This window comes from Heterodontus francisci, chromosome 33, assembly GCF_036365525.1.
Source record: "Heterodontus francisci isolate sHetFra1 chromosome 33, sHetFra1.hap1, whole genome shotgun sequence".
Taxonomy (NCBI): domain Eukaryota; kingdom Metazoa; phylum Chordata; class Chondrichthyes; order Heterodontiformes; family Heterodontidae; genus Heterodontus; species Heterodontus francisci.
Genome location: NC_090403.1, coordinates 47195451 through 47222228, shown reverse-complemented (window position 1 = coordinate 47222228; position 26778 = coordinate 47195451). Strand labels below are relative to the sequence as shown.

The window sequence follows — 26778 nt, the reverse complement described above, 5'->3', positions numbered from 1 at the left end:
GCTGGAATTGTGGATAGTGGAGAAGGCTGTTGTAGGTTGCAACGGGACATTGACAGGATGCAGAGCTGGGCTGAGAAGTGGCAGATGGAGTTCAACCTGGAAAAGTGTGAAGTGATTCATTTTGGAAGGTCGAATTTGAATGCAGAATACAGGCTTAAAGACAGGATTCTTGGTAGTGTGGAGGAACAGAGGGATCTTGGGGTCCATGTTCATAGATCGCTCAAAGTTGCCACCCAAGTTGATAGGGTTGTTAAGAAGGCGTATGGTGTGTTGGCTTTCATTAACAGGGGGATTGAGTTTAAGAGCCGCGAGGTTATGCTGCAGCTCTATAAGGCCCTGGTTAGACCACACTTGGAATATTGTGTTCAGTTCTGGTCGCCTCATTATAGGAAGGATGTGGAAGCTTTGGAGAGGGTGCAGAGGAGATTTACCAGGATGCTGCCTGGACTGGAGGGCATGTCTTACGAAGAAAGGTTGAGGGAGCTAGGGCTTTTCTCATTGGAGCGAAGAAGGATGAGAGGTGACTTGATAGAGGGGTACAAGATGATGAGAGGCATAGATAGAGTGGATAGCCAGAGACTTTTTCCCAGGGCGGAAAGGGCTATCACCAGGGGGCATAATTTTAAGGTGATTGGAGGAAGGTTTCGGGGAGATGTCAGAGGTAGGTTCTTTACACAGAGAGTGGTGGGTGCGTGGAATGCGCTGCCAGCGGTGGTAGTAGAAGCAGATACATTAGGGACATTTAAGCAACTCTTGGATAGGTACATGGATGATAGTAGAATGAAGGGTAGGTAGGTAGTTTGATCTTAGAGTAGGTTAAAGGTTCGGCACAACATCGTGGGCCGAAGGGCCTGTACAGTGCTGTACTGTTCTGTGTTCTATAAGCAGCCTCCCCAAGCTCAAAGTGATTGGCAGGAGGATCAGCATATGTGCCATTATTACTAGGTCCACTGATAAAAGTTATTGCATCTACTGATAGCTCGGTCAGAGTTACAATGGCAGAATGACCCACCCTTAATTGTGGCAGTTACATGATGCAATTGTAGCAGGAATGGCCAATAAATGCTTGCTGTGACAGCAACATCCACATCCCAAGAATGTGTATTAAAAAGCATGGCCAGGGACAGACAGAAAAAGAAAAAGAGAGTGTAGCAATAATATTAAAAAAGCACAATGATCATAATGTGAAAATTAATCAGCTCCGTTCCTTTACTGGTCTCAGTTGCTAACGTTACTGATCAGTTTGCTGCTGTTCAGGAAGGTTCTAGATTTGATGCCTGATCTGTGTTGAATTTGCTGAGCTCAATCGAAAGACAAGGGAGGTTAAAAATCGGCTTCCACTTCAACCTCAGTTCCTTTTGGGGTACATGTCAAGTAAAGACAATTCAACTGTGATCCCTTCTTCATCTGGTAGCCATCAGCCATTCTATGCCTCATGTCACATGTACAGAATGACCACTCCGGTGAGATACTAGAGGACTACTGGCAGCTTTGGAAATGTACCCCAGCACGAGTCAGCATCCTCAAGAGGAGGGAATAAATAAATAAATACAAGGTGGCAAAAACTGAGCTTGATATGAGAATAAAGACATAGAGAATTCACAGTCACTCTGTCCTGGAAGGTTTTTTGAAGGAGGGGGGAGCGGGGGGATGGGGGGGGGGGTAAAAAAATGGGTGTCCGACTGCAATTATTACTGTTGCTGATAATAGCTGATGAATGCTTGAAGTGTCCTCCTGTTCTTGCAACATTCCTCTGCCTGTTAGTAATGGAGATGTTAGTCGAGTGGAGATAGGAGGAGGCAGTGTGGGCCACAGATTTAGATTAGGGTTGTCAGTTTATGGATAAGAGCACAGATTCTGTGAAATTCTTATCAGAGTGGTAGCAGAAAGACTATATTGTGTGTCTCAGTGGTAGCACTCTTGCCTCTGAGCCAGAAGATTGCAGGTTCAAGTCCCACTCCAGATATTTGAGCACATAATCTAGGCTAACTTTCCCGGTGCTGCACTAGCAGAGGTGCAGTATTTAGGATGAGACGTTAATCCATGGCCCAATCTGCCCTCTCACATAGATGTGAAAGATCCCATGGTACTACTTTGAAGAGAAAGGGACTTGTCCATGGTGTCCTACTATTCATCTCAACAAACGTCACTAAACCATGTTATCTGGTTATTATCGCATTGCTGTTTATGAGCGCTTGCTATGTACAAATTGGCTGCTGCATTTCCCACATTACAACAGTGACTACACTTCAAAAGTATGCAATTGGCTGTAAATTGCTTTGAGAAGTCCTGAGGTCATAGAAGTCTCTCTATAGGTTCAAATTCTTTCCTTCTACATTGGCACGGAGCGAAGATGGAAGAGAAACACTATCCGGAAAGCACGTTTTTTTTGCACCACTATTAGAACAATGCTGCAGATAGAAATGTTAACCACTCATTGAAAAACTATTTACAGTAATGATAATTACTCAACTTAATTAGCTGTAAGTGAACCGTGACCATAAGTCAAGCTGAAGCAACTGAGTTGGTCACGAAAAGTGAAAAATAGACCCTTTGCCAAAAACCTTTGGCAAAAATAAGGAAATTCAGATTGTTTAAGGTGAAGACAGACCTCATTGAAGAAAGATTAGATCCAAATCTTATTGCGCAAGAGGAAGTAGTTCAATGCTTCTGGCACAGGTAAAAGGAACTGGAAAGTAAGGAACAAAAAAAAAAATCACAGAATCATAGAATAGAACCATTGAATGGTTACAGCACAGAAGGCAGCCATTCAGCCCATTGTGTTGTGCTGACAACAGCAACTCACCTGGTCCCACTCCCCTGGCTTTTCCCCTTATCCCTGCAAATTCTTTCTTTTCAGATAATTGTTCAATTCTCTTTGGAAGGCCACGATTGAATCTGCCACCCCTACAATCTCAGGCAGTGCATCCCAGATCCGAACCACTCAGTGTGCAGAAAAGGTTTTCCCTCATGTTGCTGTGGCTTCTTTTGACATTCACCTTAAATCGGTGGCTCTGGGTTTTCACCCTTCCACCAATGGGAAAAGTTTCTCTTGGGAAAAGGGTGGACAGAAAAATTGAATTCAGCCATAAGTACTGAGGAGCTTTGGGAATGGTAGTTTCCAATCCAAAGACCGTCAAAGAGAGTGCAACAAATTACAGAGAGGGTATGCTCAACACAAGTATGTGGTGACACATCCTCTGAACCTGGCAAGTTTTGGAATTATTGGGGAAGGGAGAAGAGCCTGAGTTCCCACTTCTAATTGCTATTCTACCTGGATGCTTGTGGACTGGTATTGGGTGAAGGTAAGATCAGCGCTGAATAGTGAGATAAATGGATATCCTGCTCATGCTTGCTATCAAGGCTTACACATGAATGGCTCCAGGACAAAGTGTTGGAAGGTTAGCGTTGTCTATAGAACCAGTGTCAGCCCATGAAACAGCACTTCTGGAGAGGAGAGGGGAGGGGAGGCAAATTGTAACTTTGAGTCATAACTACAGGAAGAAAAGTCCTCTCTTAAGGAATCCTCTGCCACTAGCGGAGAGGATCAATATTGCCAGATCTGGCACGCACATGGTAGCTGGAAAAAAGCACCCTCAGCAACATCACAGGATGCCAGATGAAGAATAAAGCACAGTATAGTTAGAGCTGCTCCACACACTACTCATGATGGAGATTTTTAGGCAATGGTTAGTAGAGACTTTTGGATTGTGTAGTCAACATGATACTTGGTGGCTTGCCACTTTGTACTGGCCAGATATGAGGCAGATTCAGTCTGAACAACATGGGCAGAGTTGTACAGGATGCTGGTACTACACAAATGCCATTGCAATCTGTCAGGGCACCACACAGTGTGGCAAGCTGTGGACAAGCAATCCAAGTTGGCCCAAGTGAAATCCAGGATATGAATTAGATTTGCGTGTCCAAATTGTCGGATATTAGCGGTGCTAATGTCATTCGAATGGATAGAAACCAACAGCTGTGAAACACAATAATGCTCAAACAGTGAAAGGCCATCAAGGCCAAAGTACTGGAGAGCTAGGACAAATCTCTAAGGAGATTGGCTCATAGTTAGCCTTAGCAAACGACTTGTCAGCAGCTCAACAATATCCTGATCCTTTCAACTCCAAATGGATGCCAGTCAGATCTCCCCAGAGATGGCCACCAGCCAAGCAGAGAGGGAAGCCAAGGAATGTGCCAATGTCAGTCTGGCTGTTGTGTCTTGGAGCTTGATATCAGAGGCCATGGAAGCTATTGGCTCCGATCCCTCCACTTGCTATGTCACAGTAAGCAGCAAAGAGTTCTCACTACCAAGCGTAAAGATGGCAATTGATTTTAGCCATTATAATTTGTCTCAATAAAATAACAAAATAAATCTTATCTTCACCTCAATCTGAGCACTGAATGGATTGACAGCCTCCTCTGCATTTTTTTTTTTGTTTTTCTTTGTCTCCCTTGCCATCCTCCATTTTCTCCCATCCAGTTCTGAAAGTGCTGAATGCATCCTGACATACAGCTCCAAGGGCACTAGTAACTCAGCCATGTACTTGTTCTGCACTTTTTCACCCAGCTGGGGAATGATCGTAGTTTGTTGCCACCGCCAAGACTACACACATGCGCATGCTCCAGCGAAGTCACTGAAGAGCAATCAGGGATAATCAAAATCACAAAAATAAACGCACGAGACAGACCATTCAGCCCCTTAGCTCATCAATTCAGTGAAAACCCTAGTCAATTTTTCTCCCATTTTCCCAACTCATTTACACTGAGCACCATTGAAGGCCCCAAAGGTTGTTCAAACATGAAGCCTATCAGATCAATGTGGCTCATTAACACATAAATAGATACACTGCCCACTGACATTAGCCATCAGGCAAACTTTCTTTCTGTTCTTTTATATATTTACCAGAAAGAGGGTTCTACTATCGTGCCAATGCTATTCAGGTAACAAAAGAGAATTCTTGCTGTAGATAAGTTCCATTAGAATACTGTGTGGACTCTTTTTAGGTATGAATTTTATTTGATTCTTTCAAGGGGTGTGGGCATCAGTGGTAAAGCCTGCATTTAACACCCTTCCTTAATTACCTTTGTAAGGTGGTGAGCTGCTGCCTTGAAGCATTGCAGTCGGTGGGGTGTAGGTACATGTTAAACAGCTCCAGGATTTTAACCCAGCAACAGTGAAGGAGCGGCGATATGTTTCCAAGTCAGGATGGTGTGTGACTTGGAGGGGAACTTGCAGATGGTGGTGTTCCTATGTGCCTGCTGCCCTTTTCTTTCTAGGCAGGAGAGGTCACAGGTTTGGAAAGTGCTGTTGAAGCAATATTATGAATAAATCATACTGATTTACAGGAATAGATTTTGTCAACTTGCAGCCAAGGTGTGTACTGGCATTGCGATCGGCAGTGATTTCACTGTAAATGAAAATCAAGCAGCTTCTATAACAGGTAGTCAATCTGTAATAGCAATTTTACACCCCAGAGGACTTGTATTAGGAAACAAATGCAGGGTGTGACTTATACACACAAGTGATCTACTTGCCAGAACTTACAATGGCTTGTACTGTAGGAATTTGTTGGCTCCGCAGTTCCTCCTGCAGTTTTCTAGTTGTGGTGGGGCAGCTGTTGCTGCCAAATCAACTGATATGCCAAGTGCTTAATCCAGTCACCAGCTGCTTGAAGGGCCATTGCTATAATCAGAGCTAAGGGTGTGTCTGGGGCTGCATATTACACTTGTGATTGAATATCACAACTGAGCGGAGATCAACCTGAATTCTCCACTTGCCCGCTACCACCCTCTTCTTCTGAATAATGGGTTTAATTAGGGAATAATGACTTTCGTGCTTGCCATTATTTCAGGTGAAAGGTACAGATGATGGTGCAACATAAGGATTTACTATTGCCCAGAAGTGAATTTAAAAGATCTAAACATATGACTCTAATTGGTCAGTAATAAATAGATTTGAACAGGGCAAAGACGCTGATGGTAAGGCTCTTCAGGAGATGCATTTCATTTGTGGGTTTGGGGGGGGGGGGGGTGCGGTATGTTGAGCAACTGAGATTATTAGCATTCTCCCCCAGCCACGTCACTCCATACAATTTCAGCTATTTACAGCATTGATAGGCACCGACAACTTGCATTTATGTAGTGCCTTTAACAAAGAGAAACGCCCCAGGGAGCTTCACCATTGGCAGGAGGAAGGAAAAGTGGAAACTATCCAGTTCGAGCAGGGATTAGAAGAGGAGATGGAAAGCTTGGTTAAGGAGATGGGTTCTTAAAACCACAGTGAGAGGTGGAGAGGTTAGGAATGGAGTTTTACCGAGTACGATTCGCCCAAGGCCAGAGCCAGAGAAATGTTGTGTTTGGTGAGGGGGGATTGTGAAGGTTTAGTGGAGACAGATGGGGTGGGAGTAGTTAAACACGAGAACAAGAATTTTAAATTTGCGTTGAAGGGATGATGCAGGTTACCAAGACTGTTGAAATTCTACCTAATAAATGGGGTAAATCCATCCTGTTGCAGTCTCTCATTTAAGAGACTATGGATTGGAGAATTGAGCACAGAGGTCAAGCTGACTAATTTGTGGCTTTCACCATTTTCCAAGCCATACCACTGCCGGTAAAGCATGCTGACCTCTCAAGGTGATTTTCCGATCCATGCTCTCACAAGCAGAGTCTCCAAAGATTTACAAAAACAGCAACTTGTATTGACATAGCGCCTTCAATGTAATAGAACGTCCCAAGGTGCTTCGCAGAGGCATTATAAAACAAAATATGTTATTGAGCCACATAAGGAGATATTAGGGCTGATGGTCAAAAGCTTGGTCAAAGAGGTTGATTTTAAGGAGTGTCTTAAAAGGAGGAAAGTGAGGCAGAGAGATATAGGGAGGGAATTCCAGAGTTTAGGGCCAAGGCCAGGTACAGTCAGCAACTGAAGAAGGATGATAAAACCCCTAGCCTATGCTGGGTTAGTTGCTCTCTGATGGGGCATTATAGTTGACCTCAGCATCCTGACCGAGGGTGGGAAAACAAACTACTCAGGATTCTTTTCCTGTTGACTATTAATGATGTGAGCAGCTTTCGGCTCAGATATCAAGACAAAACATATCCTAAAACCTATTCTTCTACTGCTGAAACCCTCATTCACGTTTTTTTTACCTCCAGGCTTGACTATTCCAACACACTCCTGGCCGGCCTCCCATATTCTACCCTCTGTAAACTTGAGGACATCCAAAGCTCAGCTGCCCGTGTCCTAACTCGCACCGAATCCCGTTCACCCAACGTTTCTGTGCTCGTTGACTGACACTCGCTCCCGGTCAAGCAACATCTTGATTTTAAAATCCCTCACCCCTCCATATCTGTGTAACCTCCTCCAGCCCCACAACCCTCAGAGATATCTGCGCTCCTCTAATTCTGGCGTCTTGAGCATATCCAATTTTATCGTCCTTCTTCAGTTGCTGACTGTACCTGGCCTTGGCCCTAAGCTCTGGAATTCCCTCCCTATACCTCTCTGCCTCACTTTCTTCCTTTTAAGACACTCCTTAAAATCCACCTCTTTGACCAAGCTTTTGACCATCAGCCCTAATATCTCCTATGTGTCTCAATAACATATTTTGTTTTATAATACATCTGCAAAGCACCTTGGGACATTCTATTACATTGAAGGCACTATGTAAATACAAGTTGCTGTTTTTGTAAATCTTTGGAGACTCTGCGTGTGAGAGCATGGATCGGAAAATCACCATGAGAGGTCAGCATGCTTTACCGGCAGTGGTATGGCTTGGAAAATGGTGAAAGCCATAAATTAGTCAGCTTGACCTCTGCGTTCAATTCTCCAAGCCATATTCTCTTAAGTGAGAGACTGCAACAGGATGGATTTACCCCATTTATTAGATAGAATACCAAACTAAACCTGGGGTGAGCTTCTGAGGATTATTGGTGCTAGTGGGAACACGCAGGTCTGCACACTCAGGAGGAGGAAGTTACATAAAACAGTAAGTTTCCTCAATAGGGTGAATGGTATATTACTAATGAGGTTCCGTCAATAAAATGCCTTGCAACTAGACACTTTGATTGCTTTATGACAGGGATTATGAGTTTCAATGCATTCTTGCACAGTGCTGTCCTGTAGGTATTTTGCACAAACCTATAATCATATTTTTCCCAAATGACAGGGTTAGGTTATCAAGAAACTTGCTTCAGACCTTTGCTGTTATAGAGGTTACATTTGTTTGACAGGATTAATATTGGCGTTTCTTAGCAACGCTTCGTGAGAGATTTATAAAACAAAGCACCGTGAGTGTTTCAACTTGCATTTTGGTAAAAGTCAACAGAAGTATCCAGGCAACTTTTCTACGCCCCCCCACCTTCTCAGCCAAAACCATTGGTGGTCACATGATCTTGCTCAACTTTGTCGAATTCAGGGACTGGTTGAGGCAGTGTATTACACCTTGTTTTCAGAGCTGGTACCTGTAGTTGAATCCAGTCGAGATAGCTTGGATGGAGATCTTCCACTGACTGGAGAACTTGGAGTAGAAACTTGGAGCATAATCCTTTCACATGTAGGATTGGTGTATTAATTCAATGGGAAAAGAAATGCAATGGAAGTCTTCTATTGGAAGGGACAGAGTGACAGTGTTCCAAAGCACTGTGCTTCAGAATCTGGGTTCAAATCACCAAATGACACAGCGATGGTTTGTTTCTCCAGTTTAGTTGGTAGGGCAGTGTGTTACACAACTGTTAGTTTAACGCTGAGACCTGAATTGGAATCCAACCCAGACGCAGGGATTGGTTTCATTCTAGTTTTCAGTGACTATGAGACTGGTGGTAATTAAGACAGCAATTAAGGCAAGAGAGTTAGTGGTGTTTCTGATAAATGTTTGTGATCCCTTTCTGCAGATATTGAAAAAACAACAAAACAAAAAAAGTGGGCTGACTGACCATGGGAGAATGGAGTTTCCTGAGCGATCTGCTGGAATCAATCAAAAGCCATGCCCCCATGCTGGGTCGCATGTGGCTCATCTTCATGATGATTTTCCGAATCCTTGTCCTGGCTACGGTAGGAAGCGAGACTTTTGAGGACGAACAAGAAGAGTTTGCCTGCAACACGCTACAGCCCGGCTGCAAGCAGGTCTGTTACAGCAAGGCGTTTCCCATTTCACCTTTCAGGTTCTGGGTTTTCCACATTGTGATTCTGTCTGTCCCGTCCCTGCTTTTTGTGGTCTATGCCATGCACCAGTCCTCGAAAGATGAAGAGAAGCAAGAGAAATGTGGCATCATCCAAAAAAAAGGACAGACCTTCGATGGGCCGCCAAGAATACAGAAGTGTTACATTGTTCATGTTATTCTGCGTCTGCTGACTGAGATTGGCCTCATCGTTGCTCAGTATTTAATATACGGCTTCACAATTGAGGCCCATTTTCAGTGCATCGGCTTCCCTTGCCCTCACACCGTGGATTGTTTTGTCTCCCGGCCGATGGAGAAGACAGTGTTTTTAGTGTTCTACTTTATAGTTGGTGTCCTCTCTGTAATTATCAGTTTTGTTGAGTTAGTACACATTTTTGTCAAATTGATTCGCCGGAGGCCATTGAAAGCTTGCGAGCAACAGAACCGGTCAAACAGTGACTATGAGAAGGGTAGGGACCCCCACTTGGTCCAGTTAATAGACAAGAAAGTTACAATGAACCACAACACCGGCCGCTCTGAAATGGAGTCTAGTGACAAGACCAAATCATTGGGCAGTAGTAACAGTGAAAGGTCCTCGAAATCAACTGGAAAGAAACCCTCTCTTAAAATCTAAGAGAAACTGGCACAAGATCTGATCAATCGCTGACTTTTTTTTTTGGCAGATAACCTTCGTATCACAAGCAAAATAAAATGACACAGAGACTGGAATCTTAAAGGTGCAAAATCAGCTCTGTTCAAAATCTTTTGTGGGGTGATGGATGCAGAACAAAATTAATGGTCATTCATTCAGTTCCAGTTTCTCTCTTTCATGATGCTTGTGCTTTTATTTTGTTAATCATTTACCTGGTTATTTAATGACTGCTGTTGAATGATGGAAGTTGTCAAGGTTAGTGAGATATTCTGGAAATTGACAACCAACTTTTTACAGGTTGGGGAGAATATTCCCTCTGGGAGGTGGCCGGGTGGAGGGGGCACGGGTCCGTAATGAACAAATGTTGGCAGAAATAGGCCTGGACAAGTCAAGTAGCTGCCTGATAAACGGGGAGACACAAAATGGCAGGTGTCCATTTGGAAAACTAAATGATTACCCGGCAGGTAAGAGACCATTTAAAAAAAAAAATAATTTTTCTCTTTTATTACCGACTCTCCCTGAGAACAGACATGGGCACCAGCCACCCCACTTGCTCAATTACTAAGACAGTGCGCGACTGACTAGAAGTTGCCAGATTCAAGCCTGGTCTGCGGTGGTTTGGTTGGTTTCAGCCAGGGTTTGCAATAAGGGCCTCTCAGGGGCAGGGGAACAGAGGGAATATTGGTCAGGGGTCCGGTTCGGAATCACTATCCAATGATTCCTGCTGGACAGTGAATGGATGTTGGGTGATGATGAAATCGGATTCAAATGCGGATATGCCTGCTGCTACTGTCGAAGCTCAAACATAGGGTTGCAGTCCCCCCAGGATTCCCCTCGAGTCTCTAGATAGTGAACAATATCGGGGGGGGGGGGGGGGGGAAAACTATAAGGTTATTAAGAACAAATTGTGTTTGTTTTTCCCATTTTCTTAGAATATTTTTATAACTTTTAAAAGCATTGGGAGATGAGTGAAGGAAGATTGTTTGACTAGAGGGGGTAGGTGGAGATGGGAGGTCATGTGATGAAACCTCAAGGAGTTGGCTGGTATCCATAACCGTCACGTGACCAGAGAACAACCAAGGATCACGTGACAGTACCCAGCAAGGGTCACCATTGAAGAGACAAAGTGGTGGGGGGGGGGGGGGGTTGGAATCACAGCATTAATAGAGAATAAAATAATGCAGTATTCTGCAACTTTTTTTAAAACCAGAGTTGGCAGGTACCAACATTGCACTGTAACTGAGTGACACTAATTTGTACTGAAGTATGTAAGAATTCCTGGCAGTATTTGGTAATGTTTCTGATTCTATATCCTTTATAAGCGATTAAAATAATTTTTTTAACTAATGTGGTCGTACAGTATGTTGGAATATCAAGGCACATTGTCACAAGAGATGTGACCTTCTTGTCCCATGCAACCGAGTTTTTATCTTGCCTGCGCTTTGGGGGAAACAGTTGAGCAGAGGTCAAGTACAAAGAGAGAATAAGGAAGGGTCATTGACTAAATAATGAGGCGGATCAGGTCTGAGAGCAGGTTATTTACTTGGCGATGAAGACATCTGGCTTGGCCCAGGGGAATAGGGAAGGGTATGGAGGCTACCCTGTCAGGGGAAAAAAAGTACATCCCTAATTTCAAGGGACTAAATATTTATTTATATCAGAATCTGTGAAATACTGTTGAAGATTTTCATTTTTACCAATTCCCAGAGTTTTAAAGTGCTCCTTATTGTCAGTTGGTGACACTCTAGTCTCTGAGTCAGGAGAACATGGGGTCAAGCTCCATATCAGGACTTCAGCCCAAGGTCCAGGCTGATACTCAAGGACTGAGGGAGACCTTCATTGTTCGAGGTGCCATACCTTTGGATGAGATGTTAAACCAACGTCTTATTCATCAGTTTATTGGGACATTAAAGATCTCCAGGTGTTTTGGAAGAGATGCAGAGAAATTTCCAGGTATCCTGGTCGACATTCCCTCAACCAATACCAGCACAAACAGTTGAGTCATCTCAATCCTGTGTACAAAGTGCCTGCTGTGTTTGCCTACAGATCAGAGTGCTCGCAATTTAAAATACTTACAATTGTTCCTTAGATGTGATAAAGCGCTATATAAATGCAAGCTTGCTCTTAATTATATGCTTTTTTTTTTACATTTTCACCCAACAAATTGAACTTAAATATTCCTTCTGTTGTGAGCAGGGTTGCCAACTCTCCAGGATTGCCCTGGAGTCTCCTGGACACTGTTACAAGCAAACCCCAGGAGAAGGAAAATCATCAAGGTATTAAAAAAAAAATGTGCTTTAAAAAAAAAATTCTTTGACTGCTTCATAGTTTATTTTTAAAAATGGGCGTTGTGGAAGAAAGACTTTTATTGGGCAGTGGAGGCATGAGGTCATGAGACAAAATCTCCAGGAGTACATCCAACCAGAGATGGCTACCCTAGCTGTGAGGATCTGAGGTATTCCTCACCCACAGTTGCCCAGATCTCTCTCTATTTCCTTGCTTCCTCTCAGTAACCTCTGTTCATCTTGGCTGCCCCTTTTCAAGTCTCCAATGGCCCATTCAAACTTGCTCAATCGGATGCCAAGGCTAGTCCTCAGAAATTAAATAAGCTTCACTTTGGATTAAATAAATGCACGCTTTGATTTTAAATTCTAATTACAGCCTGTTTGCCTCGGCGAGGAAGTGACGGGATACAGGCCCCTTGCTGTTATTTTTTGAAAGAACAAATATCCTGGGACCAAATTATTTTTGTCGATTTTTTTTTTTACCCCTTTAAATAATATTCCCAGGAAAGTTTGAAAAGAGTAACATCTGAAAAGAAGGAATCCTGTGAGTTTTGGAGGCAGAGAGGCTTCTTTAATTCCTTTTGCAGTGCAGCACATTATTATCCTTACTGCAGGCTTTTAAACATCACTATAAATTAAAGATTCAACTGCAATGCACTTGGAAGGTGTTCACACTGCAAGTTGATGTTGACAGAGTGACGGAATTGTCCCCAGGAAACAGGTCGTTTGTCTATGAAATTCATCTGCCCTTAATTCATCCCTCTCCTTGAAAACAGACAACTTGAACTAAGAACTTGATCCTGCATATCTAATTTCCAGCACATTATGCGTCATCTAGATGGACAATGAAGCGTAATTTCATTTCCTCCCAAACCTGCACCTCAATCCCCAGTCAAGGGTGGAGAACTGGCAACCTACTGTCTGGCCACTTTTTATTGTACACTGGTGTTAGAGCAGCCTGGGAGGGGTCGCTCGTCTTGCCTCCCCACCACCCCCAGTAAGAATTTAGCAGACTTCTGCTTTGTGACATTCCTTACCGTGGAGAAACATAACTGAGATCAGGAACTCATCTAGTGTGCAGCCATGGTTTGCAGCATCGGCACAATTGACCACTTTGCTGCCCTCAGTACATCAGAATCTAGATAGAAGTGTCACTAAATTGTCACCTTTTTAATATTCGGAGCAACTTTTTGTCCACAATCCTGGGAATGGACAGAGATGCTGATCAGAACATGATTGGGTTTCATCTTCACCTGTCTGGATTCCTCCACAGGGAATATCTTCACTGTTTCAGCTTCCCATCATTATGTTGCGTCTGTAACAATCAAATTACATTTTTAATATAGTTTAATACATAATTTTATAAATGTATTTTTGTTCACGTTAATGTATTTGTTCACAGTAAGTTGGTTGTACTAAAATTGTATGCCCTTTATAATTTAATGAGAAAAAAGTTTCCTTAAGAGACAAACGTTATGACTTACCAGTTTACCCCAGTCCTGTAGCTGAGATTACAGAGAATTAAATAGAATATACATCACAGAAACAGGCCATTCAGCCCAACCAGTCCATGCCGGTGTTTATGCTCCACTCAAGCCTCATTCCTTTCTCTCTCACATGCTTATCTAGCTTGCCCTTAAATGCAACTATACTATTCACCTCAACTACTCCCTGTGCAGGCGAGTTCCACATTTTCACCACTCTCTGGGTAAAGAAGTTCCTTCTGAATTCCCTATTAGATTTCTTGGTGACTATCATATGTATTTGGTTAATTGAGGGATGTCGGTAGTGACCTGTACTTTGTTTTACTGACCAAAGATTTTATGTATAAACAATCTGAATCCATTGATGATCTGACAAGTTGCAATTGTAGCACAGTTACACCCACGTCACCACAAAAAGCTTTTAAAATTAAAACAAACAGATTGCCCAAATGTAATTAGGATGTTTCTCTCCAAATCAGCTTTTTTCCCCCACTAGCTCTCCCTCCCTGCACTCCTGAAAGCACAAAATTTTGGCCAGGGAACAGATCTGTGGACAACTCTTTCCTCTGCCACCTTAACCATTATTTGTCCATGTGCCACGCGCTGTCAGCAGTGGTTTGGTTGGTAGTCTATGAGTCAGAAAGCTGTGAGTTGAAGTCCCACCCCAGAGACTTGCGCACAGATTCTGGGCTGACACTGCAGTGCAGTACTGAGGGAGTGCTACACTGTTGTAGGTGTCACCTTTAGATAAGATGTTAAACCAAGACACCATCTGCCCCCTCAGGTGGTGTTAACGATCCCATGGCACTAGTCAAAGAAGAGCAGAAGAGTTCACCTCGGTGTCCTGGCATTTATCCCTCAATCAATACCGAAAAACTAATGACCTAGTCATATCTCATTACTGTGTGTGGGTCCGTGCTGCGTTCCCTACATTACAACATCTCAAAAAAATGTACTTAATTGGCTGTAAAGTGCTTTAGGATGTACTGAGGTTTTGAAAGCTGTTGTATAAATGCAAGTTCTTTCAGTCTATATTGGCAGTGGTCACTGCTAGACTATTTTATATTTGTTGTAATGATAAAGGTGATTTATTGTCAACCCCTAGTAGCCCTGAGCAGGTAGCATGGGATCTGCTTTTTGAGCTGTTGTTATTGTTGTGCTGATGTTGGTGTTCAGTAGGGAATTCCAGAAGTTTGTTCCTACCACAACGAAGGAATGACAATTACATGCTCAGGTGGTGACTTGGAGGTGATGTTGTACCTATGACATTGCTACTCTTGTCCTTCTCGCTAGTAGAGATTGCAGGGCTGGGAGCTGCTGGTCTGTATTTCACAGGTTTATTTTCTGATTGGAGTTGTTTTTGCATAAAAGTTTAATGGTACCAAGTCTCTGTCTCCACAGTTTTAACCTATCAAATAAAGAGGTTAATCTGTGTTTAAAATAGCAGAGACAGAAATTTGGTACGTACCAGTTAAACACTTGAACCAAAATAGTGCCTGTCAGGAAATACATAGTGGGTTATCCCTGCATTCTCACCATCTGCATCAAAGCACTTGTTTCCAGGCTAAAGTGGGCTCCTTGTACTGTTGGTGCCCTCTGGTGCTGGTAAAAAGAATTACAATTAGCGCAACAGAAATGAAGACAATGATAAGTGGCATTTCAAAAAGTGCTGAAACTTACTCAACAATAACTAAAAAGCAGCTCTTTACACAGCCCATTATTTCATGGAAATGAACTGCATGCCAAAGATATATGAGCAAACCTACCAATTTTAAACAAAATACTCTCGGTCAGTATCTGAAGGTCACTTTCTGGTTGGCAAGATGTAATTGAGTGGCGTGCTGCAGGGTTCAGTGCTGGGGCTGCAACTGTTTACAATTTATATAAATGACTTGGATGAAGGGACCAAAGGTATGGTTGCTAAATTTGCTGATGACACAAAGATAGGAAAGTAAGTAGTGAAGAGGACATAAGAAGCTACAAAGGGATATAGATAGGTTAAGTGAGGGGGTAAAGATCTGGCAAATGGAGTATAATGTGGGAAAATGTGAAATTGTCCATTTTGGCAGGAAGAATAAAAAAGCATATTATCTAAATGGTGAGAGATTGCAGAGCTCTGAGTTGCAGAAGGATCTGGGTGTCTTAGTGCGTGAATCGCAAAAGATTAGTATGCAGGTTCAGCAAGTAAATAGGAAAGCTAATAGAATGTTATCGTTTACTGTGAGGGAAATTGAACACAAAAGTAGGGAGGTTATGCTTCAGCTGTACAGGGTATTGGTGAGAACATATCTGGCGTACTGTGTACAGTATTGGTCTCCTTATTTAATGATGTAAATGTGTTGGAAGCAGTTCAGAGAAGGTTTACTAGACTAATACCTGGAAAAGGTGAGTTGTCGTATGAGGAAAGGTTGGACAGGCTAGGCTTGTATCCGCTGGAGTTTAGAAGAGTAAGAGGCAACTTGATTGAAACAAAGAAGATTCTGATGGGTCTTGATATGATGGATGTGGAAAGGATGTTTCCCCTTGTGGGCAATCTAGAACTAGGGGGTCACTGTTTGTTCCCCATTTAAGACAGAGATGAGGAGAACATTTTTCTCTCAGAGGGTCGTGAGTCTTTGGAACTCTCTTCCTCAAAAGGTGATGGAAGCAGAGTCTTTGAATATTTTTAAGGCAAAGGTAGATAGATTCTTGATAAGCAAGGGGGTGAAAGGTTATCGGGGGTAGGCAGGAATGTGGAGTTGAGGTTACAATCAGATCAGCCATGATCTTATTGAATGGCGGAGCAGGCTCGAGGGGCCGAGTGGCCTACTCCTGCTCTTAATTCATATGTTCATTTTACAAAGTAACACTGAATGCTGGAAAACAGCAGGCCAGACAGAATCTGAAAGATGAAAGACTGGTTAATATTTTTTTTAACCAACTTTGCATGAAGGGTCCCGCCCAAAACCTCTCTTTTCTCTTTCAGCTGCTGAGCAATCTGAGGGAACATTCACAAATACAGTCGCCAAGGCCTTCATCTTCAGAACCTGTGAGTTACTAACACAGTTACTGAGGGACAATCACAGCGTTTACACTTAATCACTTTCCTGTATTAACAATGCAGATAACAACGCTCAAGATCACTAAGTGAGATTAAAGACAATAGGGAACATTTTCCTGGGATAAAAACAAAAAATGCTGGAACCACTCAGCAGGTCTGGCAGCATCTGTGGAAAGAGAAGCAGAGTTAACGTTTCGGGTCAGTGACCCTTCTTCGGAACCGGAAGGGTCACTGACCCGAAACGTTAACTCTGCTTCTCTTTCCACAGATACTGCCAGACCTGCTGAATGGTTCCAGCATTTCTTGTTTTTATTTCAGATTTCCAGCATCTGCAGTATTTTGCTTTTATAACATTTTCCTGGGTGTGTGTCCAGGTGCAGCGAATCGCTCACATACTCTGAATACTGGAGAATAAGGCAATCAGAGCACACACCTGTGAAGGAATTCACCTGGACAGGAACCCACCCCTAAAGGAATCCACATGATCCACAGCAATGTGGTTAACTCTTACATGCCCTCTGAAATGGCCTAGAAAGCCACTCAGTTGTACCTAACCGCTACCAAGTCAATAAAAAGGAATTAAACCGGACGGACCACCCGGCATCGACCCAGGCACTGGAAACGACAACTGCAAACCCAGCCCTGTCAACCCTGCAAAGTCCTCCTTATTAACATCTGGGGGCTTGTGCCAAAGTTGGGAGAGCTGTCCCACAGACTAGTCAAGCAACAGCCTGACATAGTCATACTCACGGAATCATACCTGACAGACAATGTCCCAGACACTGCAATCACTATCCCTGGGTATGTCCCACCGGCAGGACAGACCCAGCAGAGGTGGCGGGACAGTGGTCTACAGTAGGGAGGGAGTTGCCCTGGGAGTCCTCAACATCGACTCCGGGCCCCATGAAGTCTCATGGCATCAGGTCAAACATGGGCAAGGTAACCTCCTATTGATTACCACCTATCGCTCTCCCTCAACTGATGAGTCAGTTGCATCTGTCCATGACTGAATTGGTAGGAGTGACCACCGCACAGTCCTTGTGGAGACAAAATCCTGCCTTCACATTGAGGATACCGTTCATCGTGTTGTGTGGCACTATCACCGTGCTAAATGGGATAGATTTCGAACAGATCTAGCAATGCAAAACTGGGCATCCATGAGGTGCTGTGGGCCATCAGCAGCAGCGGAATTGTACTCAACCACAATCTGTGACCTCATGGCCTGGCATATCCCCCACTCTACCATTACCATCAAGCCAGGAGACCAACCCTGTTTCAATAAAGAGTGCAGGAGGGCATGCCAGAAGCAGCACCAGGCATACCTCAAAATGAGGTGTCAATCTGGTTAAGCTACAACCCAAGACTACATGCATGCCAAACTGCATAAGCAGCATGCAATAGACAGAGCTAAGCAATCCCATACCCAATGGATCAGATCTAAGCTCTGCAGTCCTGCCACATCCAGCCATGAATGGTGGTGGACAATTAAACAACTAACTGGAGGAGTTAGCTCCACAAATATCCCCATCTTCAAGATGGGGGAGCCCAGCACATCAGTGCGAAAGATAAGGCAAAAGCATTTGCAACATTCTTCAGCCAGAAGTGCCAAGTTGATGATCCATCTCAGCCCCCTCCTGAAGTCCCCAGCATCACAAATACCAATCTTCAGCCAATTCGATTCACTCCGCGTGATATCAAGAAACGAAATGGGTCCTGACAATATTCCAGCAATAGTACTGAAGACCTGTGCTCCAGAACTTGCTGCACCCCTAGCTAAGCTGTTCCAGTATAATTACAACATTGGCATCTACCCGGCAATGTGGAAAATTGCCCAGGTCTGTCCTGTCCACAACAAGCAGGACAAGTCCAACCTGGCCAATTACTGCCCCATTAGCCTACTCTCAATCATCAGCAAAGTGATGGAAGGTGTCATCAACAGTGCCATCAAGCAGCACTTGCTTAGCAATAACCTGCTCAGTGATACTCAGTTTGGGTTCCAATAGGGCCACTCAGCACCTGACCTCATTACAGCCTTGGTTCAAACATGGACAAAAGAGCTGAACTCAAGAGGTGAGGTGAGAGTGACTGCTCTTGACATCAGGGCAGCAATTGACCGAGTATGGCATCAAGGAGCCCTAGCAAACTGGAGTCAAACAGGGGGAAAACTCTCTGCTGGTTAGAGTCATACCTAGCGCAAAGGAAGATGGTTGTGGTTGTTGGAGGTCAATCATCTGAGCTCCAGGACATCACTGCAGGAGTTCTTCAGGGTACTGTCCTAGGCCCAACCATCTTCAGCTGCGTCATCAATGACCTTCCCTCAAGCATAAGGTCAGAAGTGGGGATGTTCGCTGATGATTGCACAATGTTCAGCACCATTCGCGACTCCTCAAATACTGAAGCAGTCCGTGTAGAAATGCAGCAAGACCTGGACAATATCCATGCTTGGGCTGATAAGTGGCAAGTAACATTTGCGCCACACAAGTGCCAGGCAATGACCATCTCCAACAAGAGAGAATCTAACCATCTCCCCTTGACATTCAATGGCATTACCATCGCTGAATCCCCCACTATCAACATCCTAGGGGCTACCATTGACCAGAAACTGAACTGGAGTAACCATATTGGCTACAAGAGCAGGTCAGAGGCTAGGAATCCTGAGGCGAGTAACTCACCTCTTGACTCCCCAAAAAGCCTGTCCACCATCTACAAGGCACGTCAGGCACTTGCCTGGATGGGTGCAGCTCCAACAACACTCACGAAGCTCAACGCCATCCAGGACAAAGCAGCCCGCTTGATTGGCACACCATCCACAAATATTCACTCACTCCACCACCGATGCAGTGGCAAGATGCACTGCAGCAACGCACCAAGGCTCCTTAGACAGCACCTTCCAAACCTGCGAGCTCGACCACCTCGAAGGAAAGGAGCAGCAGAAGCATGGGAACATCACCACCTGCAAGTTCCCATCCAAGTCACACACCATCCTGACTTGGAACTATATCGCCGTTCCTTCACTGTCGCTGGGTCAAAATCCTGGAACTTCCTTCCTAACAGCACTGTGGGTATACCTACCCCACACGGACTGCAGCGGTTCAAGAAGGCAGCTCACCGCCACCTTCTCAAGGGCAATTAGGGATGGGCAATAAATGCTGTCCTAGCCAGCGACGCCCACATCCCATGAATGAATTTTTTTAAAAATCAGCTGATAGTTGTTGTACCCATAAGAAATAGGAGCATAAGTAGGCCATTTGGCGCCTCGAGCCTGCCTGCCATTCAATAAAATCATGGCTTTAACTCCACTTTCCTGCCAGCTCCCCACCCCACCATAACCCTCGACTCCTTTGCATATCAAAAATCTGTCTAACTCAGCCTTGCATATATGCAATAACGCAGCCTCTACCACACTCTGGGGTAGAGAATTCCAAAGATTAACGACCTACAGAAAATACATTCGTCCTCATTTTGTCTTATTCTGAAACTGTGTCCCCTAGTAGTTCTAAATTGTGCCATGAGGGGAAACATCCTCTCAGCATCTATTTTATATGTTTCAATAAGATCACCTCTCATTCTTCTAAACTCCAATGAATAGAGGCCCAATCTGCTCAACCTTTCCTCATAATACAATTTCTTCACCCCAGGAATCAACTTGGCAAACCTTCTCTGAACTGTCTCCAATGCAAGTATATCCCTCATTAAATAAGGAAACCAAAACTTTTTTTAATTCTTTCATGGGATGTGGACATCACTGGCAAGACCAGCATTTGTTGCCCATCCCTAATTGCCCTTGACAACTGAGTGGCTTGCTAGGCCATTTCAGAGGGCAGTTAAGAGTCAACCATATTGCTTTGGGTCTGGAGTCACATGTCGGCCAGACCAGGTAAGGACGGCAGATTTTTTTTTTATTCGTTCATGGGATGTGGGCATCGCTGGCTAGGCTGGCATTTATTGCCCATCCCTAATTGCCCTTGAGAAGGTGGTGGTGAGCTGCCTTCTTAAACCGCTGCAGTCCATGTGGGGTAGGTACACCCACAGTGCTAGCGGTTAGATACAACTGAGTGGCTTGCTAGGCCATTTCAGAGGGCATATCACATGAATCACAGAGTCAACCACATTGCTGTGGGTCTGGAGTCACATGTAGGCCAGACCAGGTAAGGACACAGATTTCCTTCCCTAAAGGACATTAGTGAATTAGATGGGTTTTTACAACAATTGACAATGGTTTCATGGCCATCATTAGACTAGCTTTTTTAATTCCAGATTTATTAATTGAATTTAAATTCCACCTTCTGCTGTGGTGGGATTTGAACCCATGTCCCCAGAGCAATACCCTGGGTCTCTGGGTTACTAGTCCAGTGACAATACCACTACGCCACCGCCTCCCCGTGTATTGCCTTCCCTAAAGATAGGTTTTTATGACAATCGATGATTTTTTTTTATTCGTTCGGGGGATGTGGGCGTTGCTGGCTAGGCCAGCATTTATTGCCCATCCTGAATTGCCCTTGAGAAGGTGGCGGTGAGCTGCCTTCTTGAACTACTGTAGTTCTTGGGGTGTCAACACACCAACAGTGCTGTTAGAGAGTGCCAGGATTTTGACCCAGCAACAGTGAAAGAAAGGTGATACAGTTCCAAGTCAGGATGGTGTGTGGCTTGGAAGGGAAATTGGAGGTGGTGGTGTTCCCACACATTTGATGCCCTTGTCCTTCTAGTGGTAGAGGTTGTGGGTTTGGAAACATCTGTCGAAGGAGCCTTGGCGAGTTGCTGCAGTGCATCTTGTAGATAACCTGGATGTTGTCCAGGTCTTGCCGCATATGGACATGGGCTGCTTCAGTATACATCAGTTTCAGTTTCATTATTAGTTTCATGGCACTATTACTGAGACTAGCTTGCAATTCCAGGTTATTAATTAATTGAATTTATTAATTCATTGAATTTAATTCCACCAGCTGCCATAGTGGGATTTGAAGCAATGTCCTCAGGGCATTAGCTTGGGCCTCTGGATTACTAGTTCAGCAACATTACCACTAAGCCACCATCTCCCCCTATACACAGTACTCTAGGCGTGGACTCACTAACACCCTGTACAGTTGCAGCAAGACTTCCCAACTTTTATACTCCATCCCCCTTGCAATAAAGAACAACATTCAATTTGCCTTCCATTACTTTCTGCACCTGCACCCTAACTTCTTGTGATTCACCCAGATCTCTCTGTACCGCAGTATTCTGTAGTCTCTCTCCATTTAAATAATATTTTGCTTTTCTAAAAGTGGATAACCTCACATTTTGCCACATTATACTCCATCTGCCCACTCACTTAACCTTTTTATACCCCTTTGCAGACTCTCTGTGCTCTCCTCACAACTTGCTTTCCCACCCATCTTTGTATCGTCAGCAAATTTGGCTCCAATACACTCGATCCCTTCATCCAAGTCATTAATATAGATTGTAAATAGTTGAGGCCTCAGCACTGATCCCTGTGGCACCCCACTCGGTACAGTTTGCCAACCTTAAAATGACCCATTTATCCCGACACTCTGTTTCCTCTTAGTATTACCTCGAACACCATTAGCTTTTATCTTGTAGAATAACCTTTTATGTGGCAACTTATTGAATGGCTTTTGGAAATCTAAATACACTACATCTACTGTGCCCCTTTATCCATCAGCAAAATAATGGAACTGATCATCAAGTACAAACTGGACAGTTACTTCCCTGAAAGTAACCTAATAAATGAGAGTCAACATAGTTTGAGAAGGGGAAGAACCTACCTGACCAACTTCCTTTGACTCTTTCAAGGAAATGACATCCTAAATTGACACTTGAAAGACTTATCACAGTGCATGTGATCCTTAGCAATGGATCCATTACAGGTTCCTTGGAGGTTAAGACAGGAGTTAAACAAGGTTGCGTCATCGTCCCAACTCTTTTCTTGATCTTTCTAGCAACCATGCTCCGTCTGACTAGAGACGAGCTCCCTGAAGTGCAGCATATTTATCGAATGAACGGTAAACTATATAATTTCAAGCGACTCCAATCAAAAAGACTGCCACGACTTCAGTCATGAGCTCCAATATGACGCTGCAGTAAGTGCTGTGTTGGAAACGGATCTTCAGAGAATCATTGACCTATTTACTAAGGCATGAGAGGATGGGATTTACACTGAATATTCAGAAGACCAAAGTCCTCCGTCAGAAAACTCCAAATGCACACGGCCCAGGATTAGGATTCACGATGAGTGCCTGGAAAATGTGGAACACTTCCAGTATCTGGAAGTTATCTTTCACAGAAGGCTGACATTGACGAAGAAATCCAGCATCACCTGAAATCTGCTGGTGCAGCCTTTGGCCACCTGAGGAAGCGAGTGTTTAAAGATTGCGACATCAAAACTGAAACCAAGCTCATGGTCTACCATGTGGTCGTGATCCCTACCTTACAGTACAGGGCTGAAACATGGACAACATACAGGAGGCACCTCAAAACACTGGAGTCATTTCATCAACGCTTTCTGTGGAAGATCCTACATATCAAGTGGGAGGACAGGCGCACCAACATCAGTGTCCTCTCACAAGCAGGCACCACAAGCTTCGTTGGGTTGGTCATATAGTTCAGATGTCAGATACCAGGCTCCCAAATCAGGTCTACTTCTCCCAGCTCAGTCAAGGCAGACACACCAGAGGAGGACAGAAGAAGCACTTCAAGGATGTGCTGAAACCAACATGAAGAAATGCAACATTGACATCAACTCCAGGGAGACCATCGCCCTGGACCGAACCAGATGGAGGCAGAGTCTGTGGGAAGGATCCCAACATTTTGAGACCCAACGATGACAAAATGAAGAGGAAAAGTGAGAGCGGCGAAAAAAACAAGCCATGACCTGAACTAATAATACACGACCAGACATCCCACATGACAACAAATGCACTATGTGCCATAAAGTCTGGAGATCCCGAAATGGCCTCATCAGCCATCTTTGGACTCAGGGAAGACAATCATCCTCGCCTGTATGGGAGGGCCAATAATACAGTGCATGTAAACCTCCAGAAAGCTTTTCATAAAGTTGTCCATGAAAGGCTGCTGTAGAAGCTTGGAGTAGTAGAACCCAGAGATGGATAAGCAATAAGTGGGTTCTGGTTAGAAGAGTGTTATCTGAGGAGGGAGATGGAATGTCACAGGATTCGATGCTGAGATACCTCTTTAAAGTCTACAAAAATGGCTTAGAGTCAGAAATGAAATGCTATTTGGTCCCATTCACATATAACTCTAAGTTGGGGCATGAGGAGGAAGTGTGATGAAGTAGGTGAAAACTATAGAAGATCCTAAATAAAAGCTGCAGCCAGGCAAAACCTTACTGGATGAAACTCAATCCAGATAATTGCAAGGTGCTACACAATGAAAGGAAAAATGCAAGACACACCTTGAGTGAATAGTGAAGTGCAAAGTGAAAATTCTTGAGAGTGGTAGAAAGTTCAACACTCTGCATGTCCAGTTAAAGCAGAGCAGTCAATAAAGCAAAAAGAAAGCAGGGCTCTGTTGCCATCCCAGTAGCATGCAAGTCTTGAGGTTTTCATGCCGCAGCTGTTCAGTGTTCTGGTGAGGTTCTAGGGAAATACCCAAGCCCAGGAGGTTGAATCATGACTGCAAGACAAAGTACCATCAGTACTAAGTGTTAAGTGGTAAGTTCAGACATCAAGAAACACTTCTTCACACAAGATGATTAATTCCTGGAATGGTCTTCTGCGTAGCAGAATAGAGCAGAACTTTGCAATCATTCAAGGTGTTAGATGCTATGACCGGGGCGCATGGAAACTGAGTTTTTATGGAAGGGAGAGAGTACTCTTATTCAAATTGAGTGAGTTCAGTTGAAGTTGGCCAAGATACAGTTTTAACATTGCTCTGGGGACTTACTTTTTCTTCACGACATCTGGAGTCATGCTATCAGCCAGTTTAACAAAATAGTGCTCGGGATTTATCTTTTCTAAACTATTCCTAAGAACTTAGAAACTTACAATGGTGAAGGAGGCCATTTGGCCCATTGTGCCTTTGCTGGCTCTTTGAATCTCAATAAAAAAATATCCCCCACCAAGATTTTAATACTGTTCTAAAAAAAAATCTGCCTGACTTATTCATCTTGAGAACATACTCTACTTTTATTCAATGCGACCAGCGATTTTCAGCATCACAATTCCTGTTAGTGCTGGATTTACACTGGTCAGCATTACCTCCATATCCCCAGCACGGCGCAGGCACAGACGCTGACTTGTTTCTCAGTGTCATAGAGTACTTTGCGCCCATTCAGTTCAAAAGTGTTTCCCAAAAGGATTACGTACAGGACAGAAACAACTGAAGATGCACTGCAGCAACTCATCAAGCCTTCATTGATAGCATCTCCCAAACCCATGATCTCTACCACCTAGAAGGACAACGGCCGCAGGTGCATGGGAACATCACAACCTGCGAGGTCCCCTCCAAGTCACACACCATCCCAACTTGAAAATAGATCATCGTTCCCTATCATCACTGGGTCAAAATCCTGGACCTCGCTACCTGACACCACACGGACTGCAGTGGTTCAAGAAGGCGGCTCACCACCACCTTCTCAAGGACAATTATGGGTGGGCTTTAAATGCTGGTCTTGCCAGCGATGCCCATATCCTGTGAATGAACAAATAAATGTATACTGGGAATCTCCAGGTGAAGATTCTACTTCTAACATTAATCAGTCTCACACTCTTTGAAGCCGATTGACCGGTGTTTTTATCATTTTCGGTTTTTAACATTGGTGTTTCAATGCTAACAGGATTTTTTTTTATTTGCATGTGCAGCTACATTGGTAAAAACAAAAGGATAAAGATATGCATCCAGTTACAGCCATCCTTGAAAATTAGCTTCAGTATTCCAAATATAGGAACACAAGGCTTAGGAGCAGGAGTAGGCCATTTGGTCCTTCAAGCCTGCTCCACCATTTAATAAGATCATGGCTGATTTGGTTGTGGTCTCAACTCCACTTTCCTGTCTGCCCCCCCATAACCCTTGATTCCCTTCTCTATCAAAAATCTATATAACTCATCCTTAAATATATTCAATGACCCAGCCTCCACTGCTCTCTGGGGAAGAGAATTCCACAGACGAACGACCCTCTGAGAGAAAAAAATTCTCCTCATCTCCATCTTAAAAGGCAGACATCTTATTCTTAAACTGTGTCCCCAAGTTCTAGTCTTCCTCCTGGTATGCACTCTACCAAGTCCCCTCAGGATCTTATATGTTTCAACAAGATCACCTCTCATTCTTCTAAATTCCAATGAGTACAGGCCCAATCTTTTCAACCTTTCTTCATAAGATAAACCCTTCAATCCCGGAATGAGTCAAGTGAACTGCTTCGAATGCAATTATATTCTTTTTCAAATAAGGAGACCAAAACTATACACAGCATTCCAGATGTGATCTCACCAAGGCCCTGTAAAGCTGCAGTAAAATGTCCCTACTTTTATACTCGATTCCCCTTGCATTAAATGCCAACATTTAATTTGCCTTTCCAATCACTTGCTGTACCTGCATACTTACTTTTTGTGATTCATGTACCAGGGCACCCAGATCCCTCTGCAATCTCTCTCCATTTAAATAGTATGCAGCTTTTCTACTCTTCCTGCCAAAGTGGACAAGTTCACATTTTCCGACATTATACTCCATCTGCCAAATTTTTGCCCTTTCACTTAACCTATCTATATCCCTTTGTAGATTCCTTACCTCCTCTTGACAACTTACTTTCCTTCCTATCTTGGTGTCATCGGCAAATTTAGCTACCATACATTCATTCCCTTCAAGTCATTGATATAGATTGTAAATAGTTGAGGCCCCAGCACTGATCCCTGTTGCAACCTGAAAAAGACCCAATTATCCCTACTCTCTGCTCCGGTTAGGTAACCAATCCTTTATCCACGCTAATATGTTACCCCCCACACCATATGTTCTTATCTTGCGTCGTAACCTTTGATATGGCACCTTGTCAAATGCCTTTTGGAAGTCCAAGTACACCAGATCTACAGGTTCCCCTTTATCCACCATGCTTGTTACTTCCTCAAAGAACTCTAATAAATTAGTTAAACACTATTTCCCTTTCACAAAACCTCTGCCTGATCCCATTATGATTTCCTAAGTGCCCAG

The 26778-nt window shown here is 43.8% G+C and overlaps 1 protein-coding gene across 2 annotated transcripts in view; it reads left to right on the top strand.

Moving 5' to 3' along the window:
- LOC137347949 (gap junction delta-3 protein-like) overlaps positions 1–10615 on the top strand; it is a 53005-nt gene extending 42390 nt beyond the window's left edge. For both annotated transcript variants that reach the window (XM_068013005.1, XM_068013006.1), the window contains exon 2: positions 8893–10615. In XM_068013005.1, coding sequence (XP_067869106.1) covers positions 8936–9793 — 858 coding nt within the window. In that variant the 5' untranslated portion in view covers positions 8893–8935 and the 3' untranslated portion in view covers positions 9794–10615. The remainder of the gene's footprint in view (positions 1–8892) is intronic.
- Positions 10616–26778: the final 16163 nt, after the last annotated feature.